Source organism: Cladophialophora psammophila (assembly GCF_000585535.1).
Source record: "Cladophialophora psammophila CBS 110553 chromosome Unknown aczJe-supercont1.3, whole genome shotgun sequence".
In the NCBI taxonomy this organism is placed as follows: domain Eukaryota; kingdom Fungi; phylum Ascomycota; class Eurotiomycetes; order Chaetothyriales; family Herpotrichiellaceae; genus Cladophialophora; species Cladophialophora psammophila.
In genome coordinates this window covers 544,125-558,878 of record NW_006912924.1, presented here as the reverse complement: position 1 = coordinate 558,878, position 14,754 = coordinate 544,125, and the positions used below count along the sequence as shown (strand labels likewise).

Below are 14,754 nucleotides of genomic sequence, written 5' to 3'. Positions count from 1 at the left end.
ATCTAATATTTCAACGCTGGTGATCTCGTCACGTTGGACGTTTGAACAGATGAGCCTCCGTGGTTAAGATGTACTGATCCAAATCGATGACTCTGGGGCTGTGAAGATCAGCTGAAAGTACTTCAGAGTTTCTGTAAGCCACAAGCTCTGGAGGGATTGCATTAGCGCCCTGAATTCTCTCTCAAAACTCTGTATATTCTTACCTCTATCGACTGAGGTTGTGTAGGTCGTCAAGAAACATTGACGTTGTTGATGCCTGCATTAAAAATTTCCATGCTGTGTCTTACAAATCCTTCCTCTCCGTCATTCGGTATAAGATGGCACGCTGACGTCGGAGAATCTCTTCAGCACTCGTCTTTCCCCTTCCTATTTCCAACGTTCTTCATCCCAGTCACAGCCGTCTCACATCTGGCAGGAAAGCATCTGGAATTTCTGGTAGGATTCCAGCGGGAAATGCATTATAAACGTAAATGCACGCTTGTGTTAGTTTTGCGCTCTAAATATTCGTGGTCTGGCCGCGAAAACAGCCACCCACTGAGTAGGAACATTCCACCAGCGAAATATCTTAGGTGCTGTTCTTCGGGTTTGAAAGCGATACTGTCTTGGTTAGCCTTTGCCGTGCCCAAGAATAGAACATCTCTATTTCCAGGAAGCATCTGCCTGAAGAGCATGTCCTTCTCAACTGGATCCATCGAGTCTTTATAGAGGTCGTCGTATACGGGTTCCCAACTGCCTAAGAGCAAGGACATTCTGGGGAATTACTCGGTATTCGTACGGGGAATCTGCCATGGCGCCAATGCTGAAGTCAACTTCTCATCTTGCACATTGATGAACGTAGGCCATATGCCTTGTAAGTTCCATTCATGGGGAGGGAGACGTGGATGACGATCTGGATGCAATGAATATAGAATAGAGTTTGCTATCTGATATTTGATTTCCATGGGTTTAATTATGCTTCCGTGCTGGTTGCTTGACCATCATACACAATCGTAAAGGCCGACTTTCCACTAGTCAACTGACTAATCTTCGAGAGCGAGAATTTGTGAGCGTGGGAGTGGGGATCGAGCGGATTCTAAATAATGATTATACTCTTTCGAGAAGGAGACTGAAAGCTTGCTGCATTAATTCGATTTGGCCTCTAGACTGCTGAGTCGAGTCTTGAATTCGGCGGAGTCGTTCTTCAAGGTGTGGTTTTCGTAGTGGTTATCGGTGACACTAAATATACGCCTCGGGAGTGCTCAATAACCTCAAAGCCGCCGCTATATCGAACGTAATTGATAGTATAGGATGAACAACAAAGTACCATGATTGCTAAAGGTGAATGACATACTAATCGTGAATGAAGGGCATGTTCGACCTAATGGTGAATTACTTTATTCATGTCAGACTGCGCCACCGATTTTTTGAATGCGCCGGATTGGTCAAATTGGATGACAACTGGTGTTAAAGTGGCCAGCTAATAAATCCATATTGGGCGCGAAGTCACAGGTAAGATTCTAGCAGTAATAGGGCGGCAGCACATTCGTCCCGACACGGAATTGGTGTAAACCCAGTCGATCCGGTAGCGAAAATGCACGCTTGAACAGCGACGACCAGCCCAGCAACAACATCCCAACCCCGAGACATGAGAGCTTCTTCATCACAGAGGCCCCTCATACAAACGCAACAATGATACTTTTGCGTCTCCATCATTCTATTCCGCAGGTTTGGGAATGAATAATACGGCCGAAAATGACGGTGCCTTTGTCCCTTCGCTCACCCTGGAACGCAGGCTCGAGATCCCAGACCAGAAGAAACACCATCTCGATTCTCTCCTCCGCTTGCTAGACGCCCTCATTTTCCTGCATTTGGGTATCCTCTATGTCTGCGATAATCTTACGTTTCTCCTCTTCCTGCGCGCGCTGAACCAAGTGGTGCATGTCCAGCATCGGCCGCCAGCCATTACACCTGTTATCGTCGCAAACCTCATCTGCGTCGTGACGCATCTTCTACAGAACAGATCGGGAGCCAAGCGACTCTATGGAGGTATCATCGTCGACTTTGTTGGAGAAAATCCAAGATCGAGAACATCCATGCTGATATTGGACCTGATACTCTTTTCCTTGCAACTGGTGATGCTAGTGGTCGGGCATGAGAAGCAAGTTGTTTTGGGAGATGCCCTCGCGCTCGAAGAGCCACAGCCGCAGGATCTGGAGTCTGAGGAAGCCGGTCGGTTGAGGTCACGTGCTCGGGAGAATTTAGATGCACCAGAAGAAGGGATCGAGCTGCAGAGTCTTTTGCCCGATGGGTCCACGGGGGATGGCGCAACGCCTCAGAAACAAAATGAATCAACGCAAGATGATGATGTGATACTGCTGGATCTGAAGAAGGGAATCAAGGCCTTACTCAGAAGACCAATGCTCGTTGCTTCGCCCGCCGCGATTGAAAATACTCAAGCTCGTGCAAGTCTTGCTACGTTCTTAAGACTCGCTGCAGCGAGGGCAAGGGCGGGCTGAAGAAATGGCATCGTTGGGTCACGATTTAAACTTTACCAAATGCGACTCAACCGGCGACTCATAGATGATCAGAGACCAATCAACATCAAGGCACTTTTCCGGCGCATGTTACGGAATGATGCCGTGCACGCCCATCTTCAGTCGATTCATCTTACAGAGCTTGCGATGCGTACCAATGGACGACTATCGTTCAGAATGCCCTGCTTTCGACTTAGGTACGCACCCGAAATTTGGATCAAAGGCAGTACAGCGAAAGGATTGTATAATGATCTGTAGAAACTAATAAGACTTGGTAAAAGACAGATGTAGACGGTGTAGGGAGTACTCTGATACCCATGCCACGAGCTGCAAATGTTGAACTTGTCCCCGTTCTACCTCAGCCTTGCTCAGCCTTGCTCCCATTGCTGCCTGCGGCGTACCAAGTACTATACCTCGGAGTGCTCCGCCGAGCTCAGCCTTGCGAGGCGCACCCTCCCCAAAAATCGTAGCTGAAAGTGCAGCATTTCAATTCTCCTTTCCTCGACAGCCACCCTATTCTTTTCGCTGTTCATATACCTCAGCAACGATGCGCCATCTCCTCCGTTCCGTACCACGACTGCCCGCTCGCCTTCCCATGCGAGCAGCATGCAGTGGCCCCGCGTTGCAAAGCCCGCCGGCGCAGAGACGACAGTACTCGAGATCTGCCCCTCCCACGTCCTGGCTCCCGGTTCCCTTTGTGTGAGTTCCCCTCTGCAACCTCCTTTAGCAGTTGTCCTTTTCTTGAATGTTTTATTCTCCTCTTCAATGATCTGAGACAAGAAGCGGCTGACACGTGGTATCTGTCAGGACCGAAACAATAGCCGGCCTGACGCACACGACAGACCTGTTCTCCCGCCTTCTCAAGGAGCGAATTGTCGCAGTCTATGGCGAAGTCGACGACCGCATGGCTGGCACGGTCACCGCATCCCTATTATACCTCGAGGCCGAATCTGACCGTCCTATTTCAATGTACATCAACTCTCCTGGCGGGAGCGTCACGGCCGGCCTCTCGATCTACGACTGCATGAACTACATCGTCCCCGAGGTCTCAACGCTCGTGCTTGGCCAGGCCGCGTCCATGGGAAGTCTGCTCCTCGCGGGAGGCGCGGCTGGCAAGCGTTACTGCCTGCCCCATTCGAGCATCATGCTCCATCAACCCAGCGGCGGCCACTACGGTACCGCAGCGGACATTGCGATCCACGCGAAGGAGATCCTTCGGATACGCACGCAGCTGAACAGGATCTACGAGCGGCATCTGACGGGCAAGAAGAAGATGACGGTCGACGAGATCGAGAGGATGATGGAGCGGGATTACTTCCTGAGCGCGGAGGAGGCGCTGGAGCTGGGCGTGGTGGATGAGATTTTGGCCAGCAGGAAGAAGAAACCCGAGACGACGACGACGGCCGAGGAAACGTGAATAGTTGACCGAAAGCAAACCACCGCAAATCACGCTGAAGATACCAACTCCTTGGCTTTATCCTTGAGAAGCGGCAGTTGGGCAGGCTGTCAAAACCCTGTACAACACTAATGACTGTACATCAAGAGAGGGTCTGTTTGGGTTGGCCTATGTATCCAAACGTCGCTTCTCAACTCCCCCGGGGCCAAGCTTCCAGGTATCGAATAAAAAAAATCACCACTCGAATTCGGTGAGGCAGGGTTAGAGAGGCGCGCATAGAAAAGTGACTCTCCCCTCTCTCAGGCCAAAGAAAGAATCTCGCGTCGAGGAACACACCGGGCTCGGTGGCGGGCAAACAGCCGTAATGTTTGTTCAGTGGGATATGCAAGGGGATGGCAGTCAGAAGGCAGAGAGGCGGTTTCCGTGCATGAGAGAAACTGAGCAAGGTGATTTCTGACTACAAAGCTGATAAGGCTCCCTTCCCAATTTCATAAAAACCTGGAGTCCTCTCACTCAACTGCTCAACGTATGTATAAAACACCAAATACACAACTCCCCACTTCGAAAATTCCAACGGTGATTGATCAAGTGGTCTGGCTCTTTTCCACCTGTGGGGGAAAAAAAAACACGTAAAGACCATTTCCTGCCCTGGGGGTGTCCAACAAGGCGCTGTCATGCTCGCGAACAAAGAAGACAAATACATGAAACCACAAACAAGCTTGACTGAGAAACACTCCCCAACTAAAGTCTCTGCAAGATTATGCTCTCACACTTCTTTTCAAATCCCAAACTCTTCTCAAATAACTTAAGCTCTCGAACAACAAGGCCAAATCGTTCACATCATAAATCATGAAATCATAGAGTCCTCAAGCCAGGGCAAGGATAGCTTGTTTCTTGCAGGTCTTCCAACCTCGTCGTCACCAGGTACCCCGTCGAGCAGGAGTGGAACTCCGACCGGGCTTGGGCGATAGTCGCTTTCTTTTTGCTGGAGGGCTTCCGTCATTGTCATCGTCATCGTCTTCATCTTCATCTTTGACTTCCTCTATTACTTGCGCTTTGGTATCCTGCTCCAACGATTCAAGCATTCTACTCCAGAAGAAGACATCCTCGGTGTCCTGCATCATGTTTGCCATGCTTTGTTGTCGCTGGCATATCTCGATCAAAACCGACTTTGACAACTCGTTGTTGTTCTGAACATATTTTAGTGCCGTATTGAAACTCCGACGTGCGTCGGCATAGCGCTCTTTGGCGTGTTGTTGTCGCCCAAGTCTGCGATAAGCAAGGCCCACCCGCCAAAGATCTATGCTTCCTGGGATCTCCTTCAAGGTTGTCAGCCTGCGCTGTACTTGCGAACAAATCTCTTCGGCTTCATCGAATTGGTCTTGGGCCACAAGTCTGTAGGCTTGGAGCAGCAGGAAGTATACTGATAATCCTGGAGACACGGAGTCCACTTCGGAAATTTGCGGTAGCCATTCTGTCAAATCCGCTTCGGGATCATACCAGAGGAGGTCTAGAGCTCGATTGAGTCGGACTTCATACAACAGCTTGTTGCGCTTGTCAATCCGCGTCTCAAGACCATCGTACATGGAGCGGGCTGCACGGGTGTATAGTTCTCGCAGCTGGTCGACTTCAAGTTCGCCGAAAACACTGAAGAGTGCGTAACGCGAATCTTTCGGATCTAGAAAAGTATGCGCCCATCGCTGGACACTCCGTAGGAGCAGTGCAGCGAGCTTAGGGTGGCCACTCTGAGCCACCCTACCCACTTCGAAAAGCAAAGCCATTGGTATTTCATAATACCAGGACTTGAACAGCTCGGGATTCTGGAAACCTGCAAAAGCTTTATTCCACTGTGCCCATGCAAGATCCGGCTTTCCGTTTTCGAAAAGGTTAAGCCCTGCGGTTAGACTCGAAGAGAGGAGACGAGATGCCTGGCGGCCACGATTATGTTGGGTTGACGACATTGCATCCCAATCACCGTGAACGAATGCGTCATGGGTCCATCCACGAAGATTGAAGAGAAACTGCTCAGCGACACTGGCAATGCGAAATCCTTCAGGTGATGGAACGACAACGGTCTGGCGCAGTTCTGCAGGGTTTGACCAAAGTATCATCGCCTCGGAAACCGGAGAAGGCGGGGGCGACGAAGGTGCAGGCGACAGCTCTGAAGGCTGTGGCGAAGGCTGTGGCTGAGATGATTTGCGACTTCGTTTCCTTTTCAAAGCTCGCTCGGCTTTTCTCTTCAGAGCATCTAGATCCAAGTTTCTGCTGGCTGTTGGAGCCTCGCCTTCAATGATCTGCTTAGCCTCGTCCTCCTTGAGGTACTTTCGTAAACCCCAAGCCTTTATTTTATTCTTGTACATCTTCTCACTGGGAGATGGAGTTAGCACTGAGAATGACATTGTCAATAGCTGAAACTCACCTTGCCCATAATCCATGCTCATCCTTCATGATTTTCATCACCTCAGGTAAAGGACGATTGTCTTTCATGTATAGACGAGTGAAGACCGGCCGCCATTTGTCCCAATCTGCTCCAGACGGAGGGCGGCATTGATCTCTGCTGGGAGATGCCATCGATTCAAAGATTGCTAGTCGTGCACGAATGCGGAGTCATAAAGTTGACGGGGAGGCAAAAAAGGTCGGAAGGGCTGATGATCACTAAATCAAAAAGATGGAATCATAGGAGGCTCGGCGGGCTTAGCTTCGTACAAAGGTATATCCCATAGAGGAAGACGATGAATACCAAAGGTCCCTTGAGAGCGGTGAACTCAACGGGTAAGTAGCACGAGGCACGATGTCTAGGTGGTAGAGGAAGGGAGGGGTTGGGTGATGAAGAAGTGAAGTTCGAGATGCGGCTGACCAAAGTTCCCTTCCAAGTCTGCCAAGATATACTTACCAATATCGAACTAGTCGCTCGCCGCTAGGATGGCCCGCGTGCACATGACACATTATAGCACAAAGCGGCGGGAAGTGGCAGTGTCCAACACTGTCTGACGAGGCATCATTTCTCGTTTTCCATCGTAGAATCGCCAGGGCGTGCAGTCATCAAGGTGGCTTTTTGCCTATATCCCTCGAGTTCACGCCTCTCGTTTCTAGTTTCTTGACTGCGGCTCTACCAGGTCTCCCGACCGACATGTCAAAACGATAAGGAAAAGGGCACCATCTCGTCGGTCGGGCACCTCGAGCCCTTCTTGTATGGTGCTCAATGGGCAGTGCCTAGGGAAGCCGCATTCAAAAATAAGTCGCGCAGCCTGACCAAGAGTATGTAGCTCACAAGAGCGGTTGACAACGACAAAGTGCAAGTTGTAGCTAACAGTTTAGGGTGAGTGACAGAGCGGTACTATTCCCAAAGGCAAACAAAATACTTATATTCATACATCAAGGTCATGTTCGATCAACAGTGAATCACTTTCCTCTTGTCAGACTGTGGCACTTGTTTTTGAAATTGGCTCGCAGGGTATTTTGAACAACTCAACGGGTCAGACAGGCAGCCACTCAAACACTTGACCAAAAGACCTGCAAGGAACTTCGGCGCGTCCAAGGCACCCAGCCAGTCACCATCCAGCGCTTCCAGAGCCTGGCCTCCCCCCTTTCGCACTATGGGTGAGTGATGGCCCTCATCGCCCCCTTGTCCCGTGCCAACGCGTGGAGTAGTCATCCCTCCCGTTTGGTGGCTTAGCACGGCAGATTTCCATCAACCTTTGAACGTCGCGTTTTGGAAATCTCTCTTTCTCTCCCGTTGCATACTAAAGCCCTTCGCATTACAGTGTGGAAGCCACCCGCACCCGAATCCTCTTCTAACCCACCGGTTTTGGATCACCTCCCTAATAGATTGGTCCGATGCACGGCCATGGTGCAAGTTGCCGACGTGGTCGACGATACCCTCATATCCAACCTCGCGGCTCGTCTCCAGCAACTGGTGGACGAGGTAGAGCGAGCCTTCACCACCGGATCTCGAAATGTTCGCACAGTCCTCCGGCGCCAGCATATCAACACCGCTCATCCAACTTCTGCTCGGCCGCTATGCAGACTTCTTGGCGAAGATCAACTGATGAAATCCCTCCGACTATTGTCATTGAAACTAGCTCTGTTCACCCTTGCCCGGGTTTATGACGAATGCCACGTTGCTCTGTGTCGGGCGATGGCGGCAGCCCGGAAAGGTGATATTCTGTATGAGGGCTTCAATCGCAATCCGTGCGTTGATCTCCGACTGCTAGCCGATCAGATTGGTCTGCATAAGGAGATTGTTGAAGACCAAATAATGCTCGAAACAACTTATGACGACGTGGCGCCATTGCGGGCCATATGGAAGCCTGTCCTGCCTATGTCCTTTGACAATCTGTCACAACTTCATTCTCTTTCTGATCTTCTGCCTGGTGAGCAGCGACCCAGCCATGAGTACGCGGGGATCGGCGGAGGTGGGGGGTCCGATGTCATCAGTGCGAGTTTGCTGGGTCACTTGTTGCGACAAGTTAAGAAGCAAATGGACCTCTTGATCTCTACACGAACCTGGGCAACAGGATCCCAGGGGAAAAAGGGGTCCAAGCTTGGGGTCAAGCGTGAGGTATACAACCATGGTGGAGCAGTGGAAGTGCACGGGCGCCCTGTTGCTGGAACCTTTCGGGTGAAAAATGACACTACCGCTGAGGGCCGCGATCTTGAAGCAATTCCACTCCCGTATCATTCCCAGATATTTATGGTACTCGACCAGGGCGAGTCGAAATCGCAGATCTCGGAGGACGACAAAGCCGATCTTACAGATCAATTCCATGCCGTGTTGGATCAGGCTAACCCCTCAATAGAGACTGTTCTCATAGTGGACACAGGCGGGGATGTCTTTGGTGCCGATTCCAACGGGGCTGCGACGCCGGACCAAGACTATCGGGTTCAGAAAGCGATCACCCCCCTTTCATGCCATTACAATCTCGTGACGGTTGTGGTGGCTCCAGGTGTTGATGCTCCAAATGATGCACCGCAAAAGGCCTCGAAAGCAGGCGGCATGGTCTATAAGCCCACGAAAGAAGAGAAAGCGATGCTTCTTGATTTGCTCGCAAGTAAATATAGAATGGACGGTTCAGACCCCAACAGATTCGGCAAGACAACACTGGCTTTGCAGGCCCGACTACGGGGAGTGGTTGGGTGGACTTCGTTGGATCTTCCGCCTTATGTCATTGACACGTGGGAGAACCCCTGGAACAGCTTTGTGTACATCCGGGAGTGCATGAGCGATATCATCTTCATGCCAACACCAAAGCTGCTGCCACTGATTGAGCCGGCGAGGGGTAAAGGAAGCCTATAACAGCGACAGCGACTGAGAAAGGCTGTGAGCCGTATACCATGCAGGTAGTGGATTCACTGCTCGTGATGGACCCGAATATTGGGGATCGAAGGGGTCGTAGGACCTGATAGAGTGACGGAACTCCCTCTGGACTCCTGCTACGCAAGGCTGCGGGATCCTCAAATTCTTGGCAAGGCTACCACTTGCAAACCTTGCACCATATTTTTCATCCTTCGCATTCTGTACATTAAGTTTAATACATTTCTACACCTGTGTCATATTTGAGAGCCGATATAATTGTGCGATTTCAAGATCACCAGTGTCAAAACTATGGCGAATACAATTCTTACGCCCTTATCGGACGAGGAATTGACCAAGCTAGGCAACCTGGCAATTGAGGCAAAGGCAAAGGCATACTGTAAGTGAACCGCAAAACCCGAAGTGGATGAAGACAGCAAGGCATTTCGTAAGCTCTCACTAGGAGGAAATGTATTTGCCCAACGAGGGAAAAAAATGAAGTCCAGCTTTGGACCAAACCCCCAAGAAGATTGTCCTGATCCATCAATATCATCCATTGACCGTCATCGATATCTCCTAGGCCCGTACTCCAACTTCCGCGTCGGGGCCTCCGTCCTCCTCTCAGATGGGACATACCACACAGGCGCCAACGTCGAAGTCGCCTCGACCCCCGTGGGCATCTGCGCGGAGCGGTGCGCCATCGCGCCGATCGTAGCCTCGATGCCCCGTCCCAAAATGCCCGTCATCCGCGCCATCGGGGTGGCGACGGACATTTTCCCGCCAGCGTCCCCCTGTGGGATGTGTCGACAGTTTATAAACGAGTTTGCCACGTCGAGGGACTTACCGATCTACATGTACGGCAAGAATGGGCTAAAGGGAGAGGTGGTTCGGATGACGATTGGCGAGCTATTGCCTATGAGTTTCGGACCGAATGATATAGAGAGAAATCCTAGGAAAGAAGAGAGAGTAGATTTAGAGAAGATATTAGAAGAATAGTAAGAAGCGATAACGAAGAGAAGGTCAATATACTTAGAACTTAGTATAAAATCTTAATACTTTTAATATATATACTAAGCTCTTAAACAAAAAAAAATTCTCCTTCAGTCAGTGAGCAGAGCAAAAAGATTCAATTCCTCGGGTCAAGCGTCTGATCTTACCTTCCCCCCTGACAATCAGTTCCGCTGTAGGTGCTGCGGCTCCTGTCCTCCCCCCGGTGGGGAGTGTTCTCGAGCAATCTTACAGCAGCCACAGTAAACCGATTGTTTTCAAACGATAGTCATGTACAACATTGCGGGGTTTCAGCTCCTGGTACCTTTTTGGTATTCCAGGAGCCCCCACAATATCATATCGTATTGTCTTTTTTGAAATTGATGGATAATATGGCTGAGACCTTCTGCTACACTTTTGGCAAACATAGCGAACGCACATATCATCCATCAACAGGGGGGAAGGCCCCGCCCGCCAAACCCGATCGAAATTGAACCTTTTTTTTTTTTCGGTACATATCCCGGACTCGAAGTGGTAGCTTGTGTGAAGGTCTCTTTATATTCACCTGTTTGCACTTCTTCTCAAATTGGGTCATATGTTGACTAGATTTGCCGGCCCACAAAATATAACACTGTTAATTCAGGTTAGTGGAGAGCTGGTATAGCTTGGCGAGGGAATGATACTGACCGAAAAGGAGGATGTAGATAAGGGGTGAGGCAGTACGTGGATCATCGAGCACGGGGAAGAGTAGTAGCATCGGCTTTGGCACGTGGATGGAATATTCATCGTTCATCTCTTCTTGTCTCGGTCCGTTCATCATCATGCCAGCGGCTCAAAAGACATCTTCCGGGTCGACCTTGAAATTCTCCCCATTCTTCCTGACATGGATTCGGTCCTTGTCCCGATCAAGAGGCTTCCTCATGTCCAGCGCGTCCTCTCCCTCCTTTGAGACTCCAGTCGGATCGTCCGCGTAGTACTTAACCACTGTGCGGTAGGTCGAATAGCCCATGCTTTGATACATTTTGATGGCGTTCTTGTTGCTCGCCCGAACAAAGAGATCCACGAACCAGGCATCCTGCTGGTTACAAGCCTTTTCCAGAGACTCGGTCAGAAGTTTCCCATATCCCAGCCGTCGATATTGTGGGGCTATTGACAGAGCGGTGATGTGACCATGCCACGGTAAGTAATGCGGTGTTCCTCTGCGAGAAAGATCTCTTAGGACGGTGTGCTTGGGTTCAGAGAGGAGCCAGTCACTTACTGTAAGTGAGCAGGCGATGTCTCAACCTTGCCAATGATATAGCCGACTATCTGGCCGTGCTCTTCGATGCACTGAAACAGCGAAGGCCATCTCATGAGATACGTCAGATAAAAGTTCAGGTCATAGTTTTCCGTGTACGGATCGAGGTTGCACAGGTTGAGATGGAACAAGTCCGATGGCTGGACTCTCCGAATGGTCGGCATGGCAATTCATTTCCGTGTGACAAGGAGCATTGAATTCAGACCGGAGCTGAGAATCACCAGGGACGAGTCAATTTATTCAATTTATTCAATTTATCGAGCACTTTGCTGCTGATTGTGGGGAGCGAGGAGGAATCTGTGACTCCGACGAAACGCGCCGTCCCGCGAGTCATTTGGGTCACTGTCCCCCAAAAGCCCGCTGCTGCCCACTGGTTTGCGCTGGTCAGACTGGTTCGCGAGCCGAAATAATCACGGGCGACTTTCACTTGCTGCTCGGGACTTCTGCTGTTCGAACAGCTGCGCTTTTTACGGACAGACAGGGTTTTCAGAGACATGCTTCCACCTTCATGATAGAGCTTTCTTTGCTTAGACGAGCATAAACTACCATCAGTCACCTATACTCGGTATTCTGTCCTCCCACCCCCCTGCATACGAGTCCGCAACATGACCCCCCCATCTCTACCAACCTCCCCGACAACGCCCTCGCGAAAGCGCAGGTCACTGCGCCTGTCCAACGTCGAAATACAATCCCAAGATGCAACGTCCCCGAGTCCGTACACCAGTGGGACCACAAATGGCACGGCGTACTCGAGGAGATCATCGCGAACATCGCAGACCTCATACCTGCCTCGGTCCCCAGTGACACCTCGCCCCATGTCCTCCAAGTCTTCCAGACCTCCCTCATTCTCCCAACAACGCAGACCGAGTCGGACGAGCATAAATAGCAACAGGAGTATAGAACAGTACGGCGACGGCAACGGGCTGGGAAACTTGGCCGACGAGCTGGAGCAAGCTTGGGACGAGGAAGAGGAAGGAGAGGGTCACTCCAACTTCCTCGACGGTTTAAGAGAGGGCGAGGTAGACCAGGATTCTTCGATGATGCGCGACCCGCGAAGCCCCTACGAGATAAACGATATGCACGATTTTGGATTTGGGATGGTCCTGCAGAGTCCGCATAGCCAATATGACGGGCAATCTCCCACGCTGCGCGTCCCCCAGCCTCGCCCGAATTCACAATCCCAAGAGAACAAAAAGTTAGGACACCAGAGACAAGAGTCCGCCTACGACGGCTCAGACTACGGACCAGAGTCAGAGGCGGATCAAGAAGAGGATGCCATCCCACCGATACTACGAAAACGAATCCGCGACATCGAGAACCTCACGCGCATGTGCGTCAATCCCGAAGACGCAGTCAGCGAAGGCGGTGGCACTGTCCGGCGAGTCATTCATGGCTTGAAGGATCTCGGTCCACAGGCCAACATCGAGTACGGGGTCACCCGGCTGATCACGGCATATACATCGATGGCCTCTCACCGGACACACAAGACCCGAGATTTGTTCACCCAGTCACACTCGCTCATGTATGGGGGAACTTTGTGGCAGCTACCTGAGGAGATGATCGACTTACTCCTTGATGATATTACCAGTTTATCGTCGACCCTCCCTTTCCTTCGTCCGCAAAATCCATTGCTGTCCCTCCAAATCCTGGCCTCACAGACCGAAGAACTGTCGCACACCCTCCGCTCCTTGACCGATCTGCTCCAGGAATCCCGTCTTGCTGCCAGTGCCGCGACGAGAAAGCTCAAATCGGTCCGTGATATGGTGGAGGACATGTCGCTGGACGAAGAGCTGGTGGAGAACAGTATCCTCTTGATCCAGGCTGGGGATTGGGATCGCAGGTGTCGGGAGAGGCAGGCAGCACGAACATGTCAAGAGGTCTGCGAGGGGTTTGCAGACCGATGGGGGTTGCAATGCGATGTGGATTTAATATCGCTGGCTGAGGGCAGGAAGCAGCCTGCCCCGGTATTGGTATCTGGATAGTGGGAAACACATTGGGAGTTTGTTTGGATCTTGAAGCGTGGAGTCCGGGCTGGTTTGGCACGCCAATTCAACGGGATAATGGGACTACGGCGCTAAAGCCAGGTGATGAGAATCCTGGTTAGAGCGATACACTGGGATGGAGATTGATACCTATGCTTTAATGAGAGAGGAGCGGGCGTCCGAATAATGAGAGACGGTAGAGGGGACATGAAATCATACTCCGTATAAAGAGTAGACGATATACCATTGATACTGGACACGATGCAGGTAGCAGGCAGCAAGTATGAGGCATCGGGCATCAGTACCAGGCCCGAGGTGTATGCTCTGGCATGATGGAGGATGCCTGTCGTCTTAAGACCTGGACAGGCTGAAAATTCCCTACCTGTAGTGAAGGCGGTTACCGTTTTCTTCTTACTCTGTCTCGGGCGCTTCTTCTGAGCTGAACGTTTCCTCTCTATCCTCCCTCGTCGGCACCGGCAACAGCAGCTAACAAACATTCGCTATTTCCATCCTCGACATTCATCACATCTAGGGACGTGAGTAGGTATTGCGAGTCTGATTGCTGCCGTTGATTCCGGGATTCACACACTCCATTCGACACCCAATGCGAGGCCTCATCGGTGGCGTGATTAGTCCAGCCCAATCGATGCCCCCCCAGATCGTTTCTTGCTGTGGAGCTTTGCCTCTCGCTAACGAGAATAGAAGCATGAAGGCAAGCAAATGGTGGAAGCTTGGCTGTTTGCCCCTTGGACCTGCAATTTGCTTGTCCTCACCAAAGAGCTCCTGCATTCACACCTCCCACCACTCGCAAGGATACCAGTACTGTGGTACATCGGATGGGTGGGGAGGCTTTTGCGGTGGTGGCTAAGAGACGATCCATTCGCTCTTTAAGTGCACGAGGACTCTGTGCTCTATGGGGTACAAGTACAGTACATACCAAGTACAGTGCAAGTACAAGTATTGAAGTACCCAGTACGGGCACTCAGTCCAGTGGAAACACCCTCGCTTAACCAAATTAACCGCGCGAAGATCAGATGCCCACCACTACGAATGGCACGCAGTCATGAGATTCAGATGGAGACATGATCATGTCTTGCGTCCACTCACCTGCCTTGCCCGAACCCAGCAGGCACAGCTTGCCGGCTCTGGGATATCCAAACACTCACATGCTGTTCCCGCCTCAGCCACCAACGCCGCAACCTCATTGCCGACTGACACCCACGCTGTTTCGCGGTAGGTCACATCGTCGTCTCTGGACAGTCGACAAACAGGCTACCCTCCCTGTC

The 14,754-nt window shown here is 51.1% G+C and overlaps 8 protein-coding genes across 8 annotated transcripts; 5 read left to right on the top strand and 3 right to left on the bottom strand.

Annotated features, from left to right (window-relative positions):
- Positions 1-458: 458 nt before the first annotated feature.
- Positions 459-749, bottom strand: A1O5_02387 (uncharacterized protein; the record flags this gene model as incomplete). The annotated part of the gene is made up of 1 exon (XM_007743003.1): positions 459-749. The coding sequence occupies one exon, from the start codon at positions 747-749 to the stop codon at positions 459-461; it is 291 nt and encodes a 96-aa protein (XP_007741193.1).
- Positions 750-1,712: 963 nt separating this feature from the next.
- Positions 1,713-2,495, top strand: A1O5_02386 (uncharacterized protein; the record flags this gene model as incomplete). The annotated part of the gene is made up of 1 exon (XM_007743002.1): positions 1,713-2,495. One exon carries the CDS (start codon positions 1,713-1,715, stop codon positions 2,493-2,495), a length of 783 nt encoding a protein of 260 aa, XP_007741192.1.
- Positions 2,496-3,108: 613 nt separating this feature from the next.
- On the top strand, positions 3,109-3,930 carry A1O5_02385 (ATP-dependent Clp protease, protease subunit; the record flags this gene model as incomplete). Its single annotated transcript, XM_007743001.1, has 2 exons — positions 3,109-3,212; positions 3,321-3,930. 2 exons carry the CDS (start codon positions 3,109-3,111, stop codon positions 3,928-3,930), a joined length of 714 nt encoding a protein of 237 aa, XP_007741191.1.
- An 896-nt stretch (positions 3,931-4,826) lies between these two features.
- A1O5_02384 (uncharacterized protein) lies at positions 4,827-6,357 on the bottom strand (the record flags this gene model as incomplete). The annotated part of the gene is made up of 2 exons (XM_007743000.1): positions 4,827-6,276; positions 6,329-6,357. The coding sequence occupies 2 exons, from the start codon at positions 6,355-6,357 to the stop codon at positions 4,827-4,829; spliced, it is 1,479 nt and encodes a 492-aa protein (XP_007741190.1).
- A 1,399-nt stretch (positions 6,358-7,756) lies between these two features.
- A1O5_02383 (uncharacterized protein) lies at positions 7,757-9,205 on the top strand (the record flags this gene model as incomplete). The annotated part of the gene is made up of 1 exon (XM_007742999.1): positions 7,757-9,205. The coding sequence occupies one exon, from the start codon at positions 7,757-7,759 to the stop codon at positions 9,203-9,205; it is 1,449 nt and encodes a 482-aa protein (XP_007741189.1).
- A 309-nt stretch (positions 9,206-9,514) lies between these two features.
- Positions 9,515-10,198, top strand: A1O5_02382 (cytidine deaminase; the record flags this gene model as incomplete). Its single annotated transcript, XM_007742998.1, has 2 exons — positions 9,515-9,602; positions 9,783-10,198. 2 exons carry the CDS (start codon positions 9,515-9,517, stop codon positions 10,196-10,198), a joined length of 504 nt encoding a protein of 167 aa, XP_007741188.1.
- An 823-nt stretch (positions 10,199-11,021) lies between these two features.
- On the bottom strand, positions 11,022-11,650 carry A1O5_02381 (acetyltransferase; the record flags this gene model as incomplete). The annotated part of the gene is made up of 2 exons (XM_007742997.1): positions 11,022-11,388; positions 11,448-11,650. The coding sequence occupies 2 exons, from the start codon at positions 11,648-11,650 to the stop codon at positions 11,022-11,024; spliced, it is 570 nt and encodes a 189-aa protein (XP_007741187.1).
- Positions 11,651-12,091: 441 nt separating this feature from the next.
- Positions 12,092-13,468, top strand: A1O5_02380 (uncharacterized protein; the record flags this gene model as incomplete). Its single annotated transcript, XM_007742996.1, has 1 exon — positions 12,092-13,468. The coding sequence occupies one exon, from the start codon at positions 12,092-12,094 to the stop codon at positions 13,466-13,468; it is 1,377 nt and encodes a 458-aa protein (XP_007741186.1).
- Positions 13,469-14,754: the final 1,286 nt, after the last annotated feature.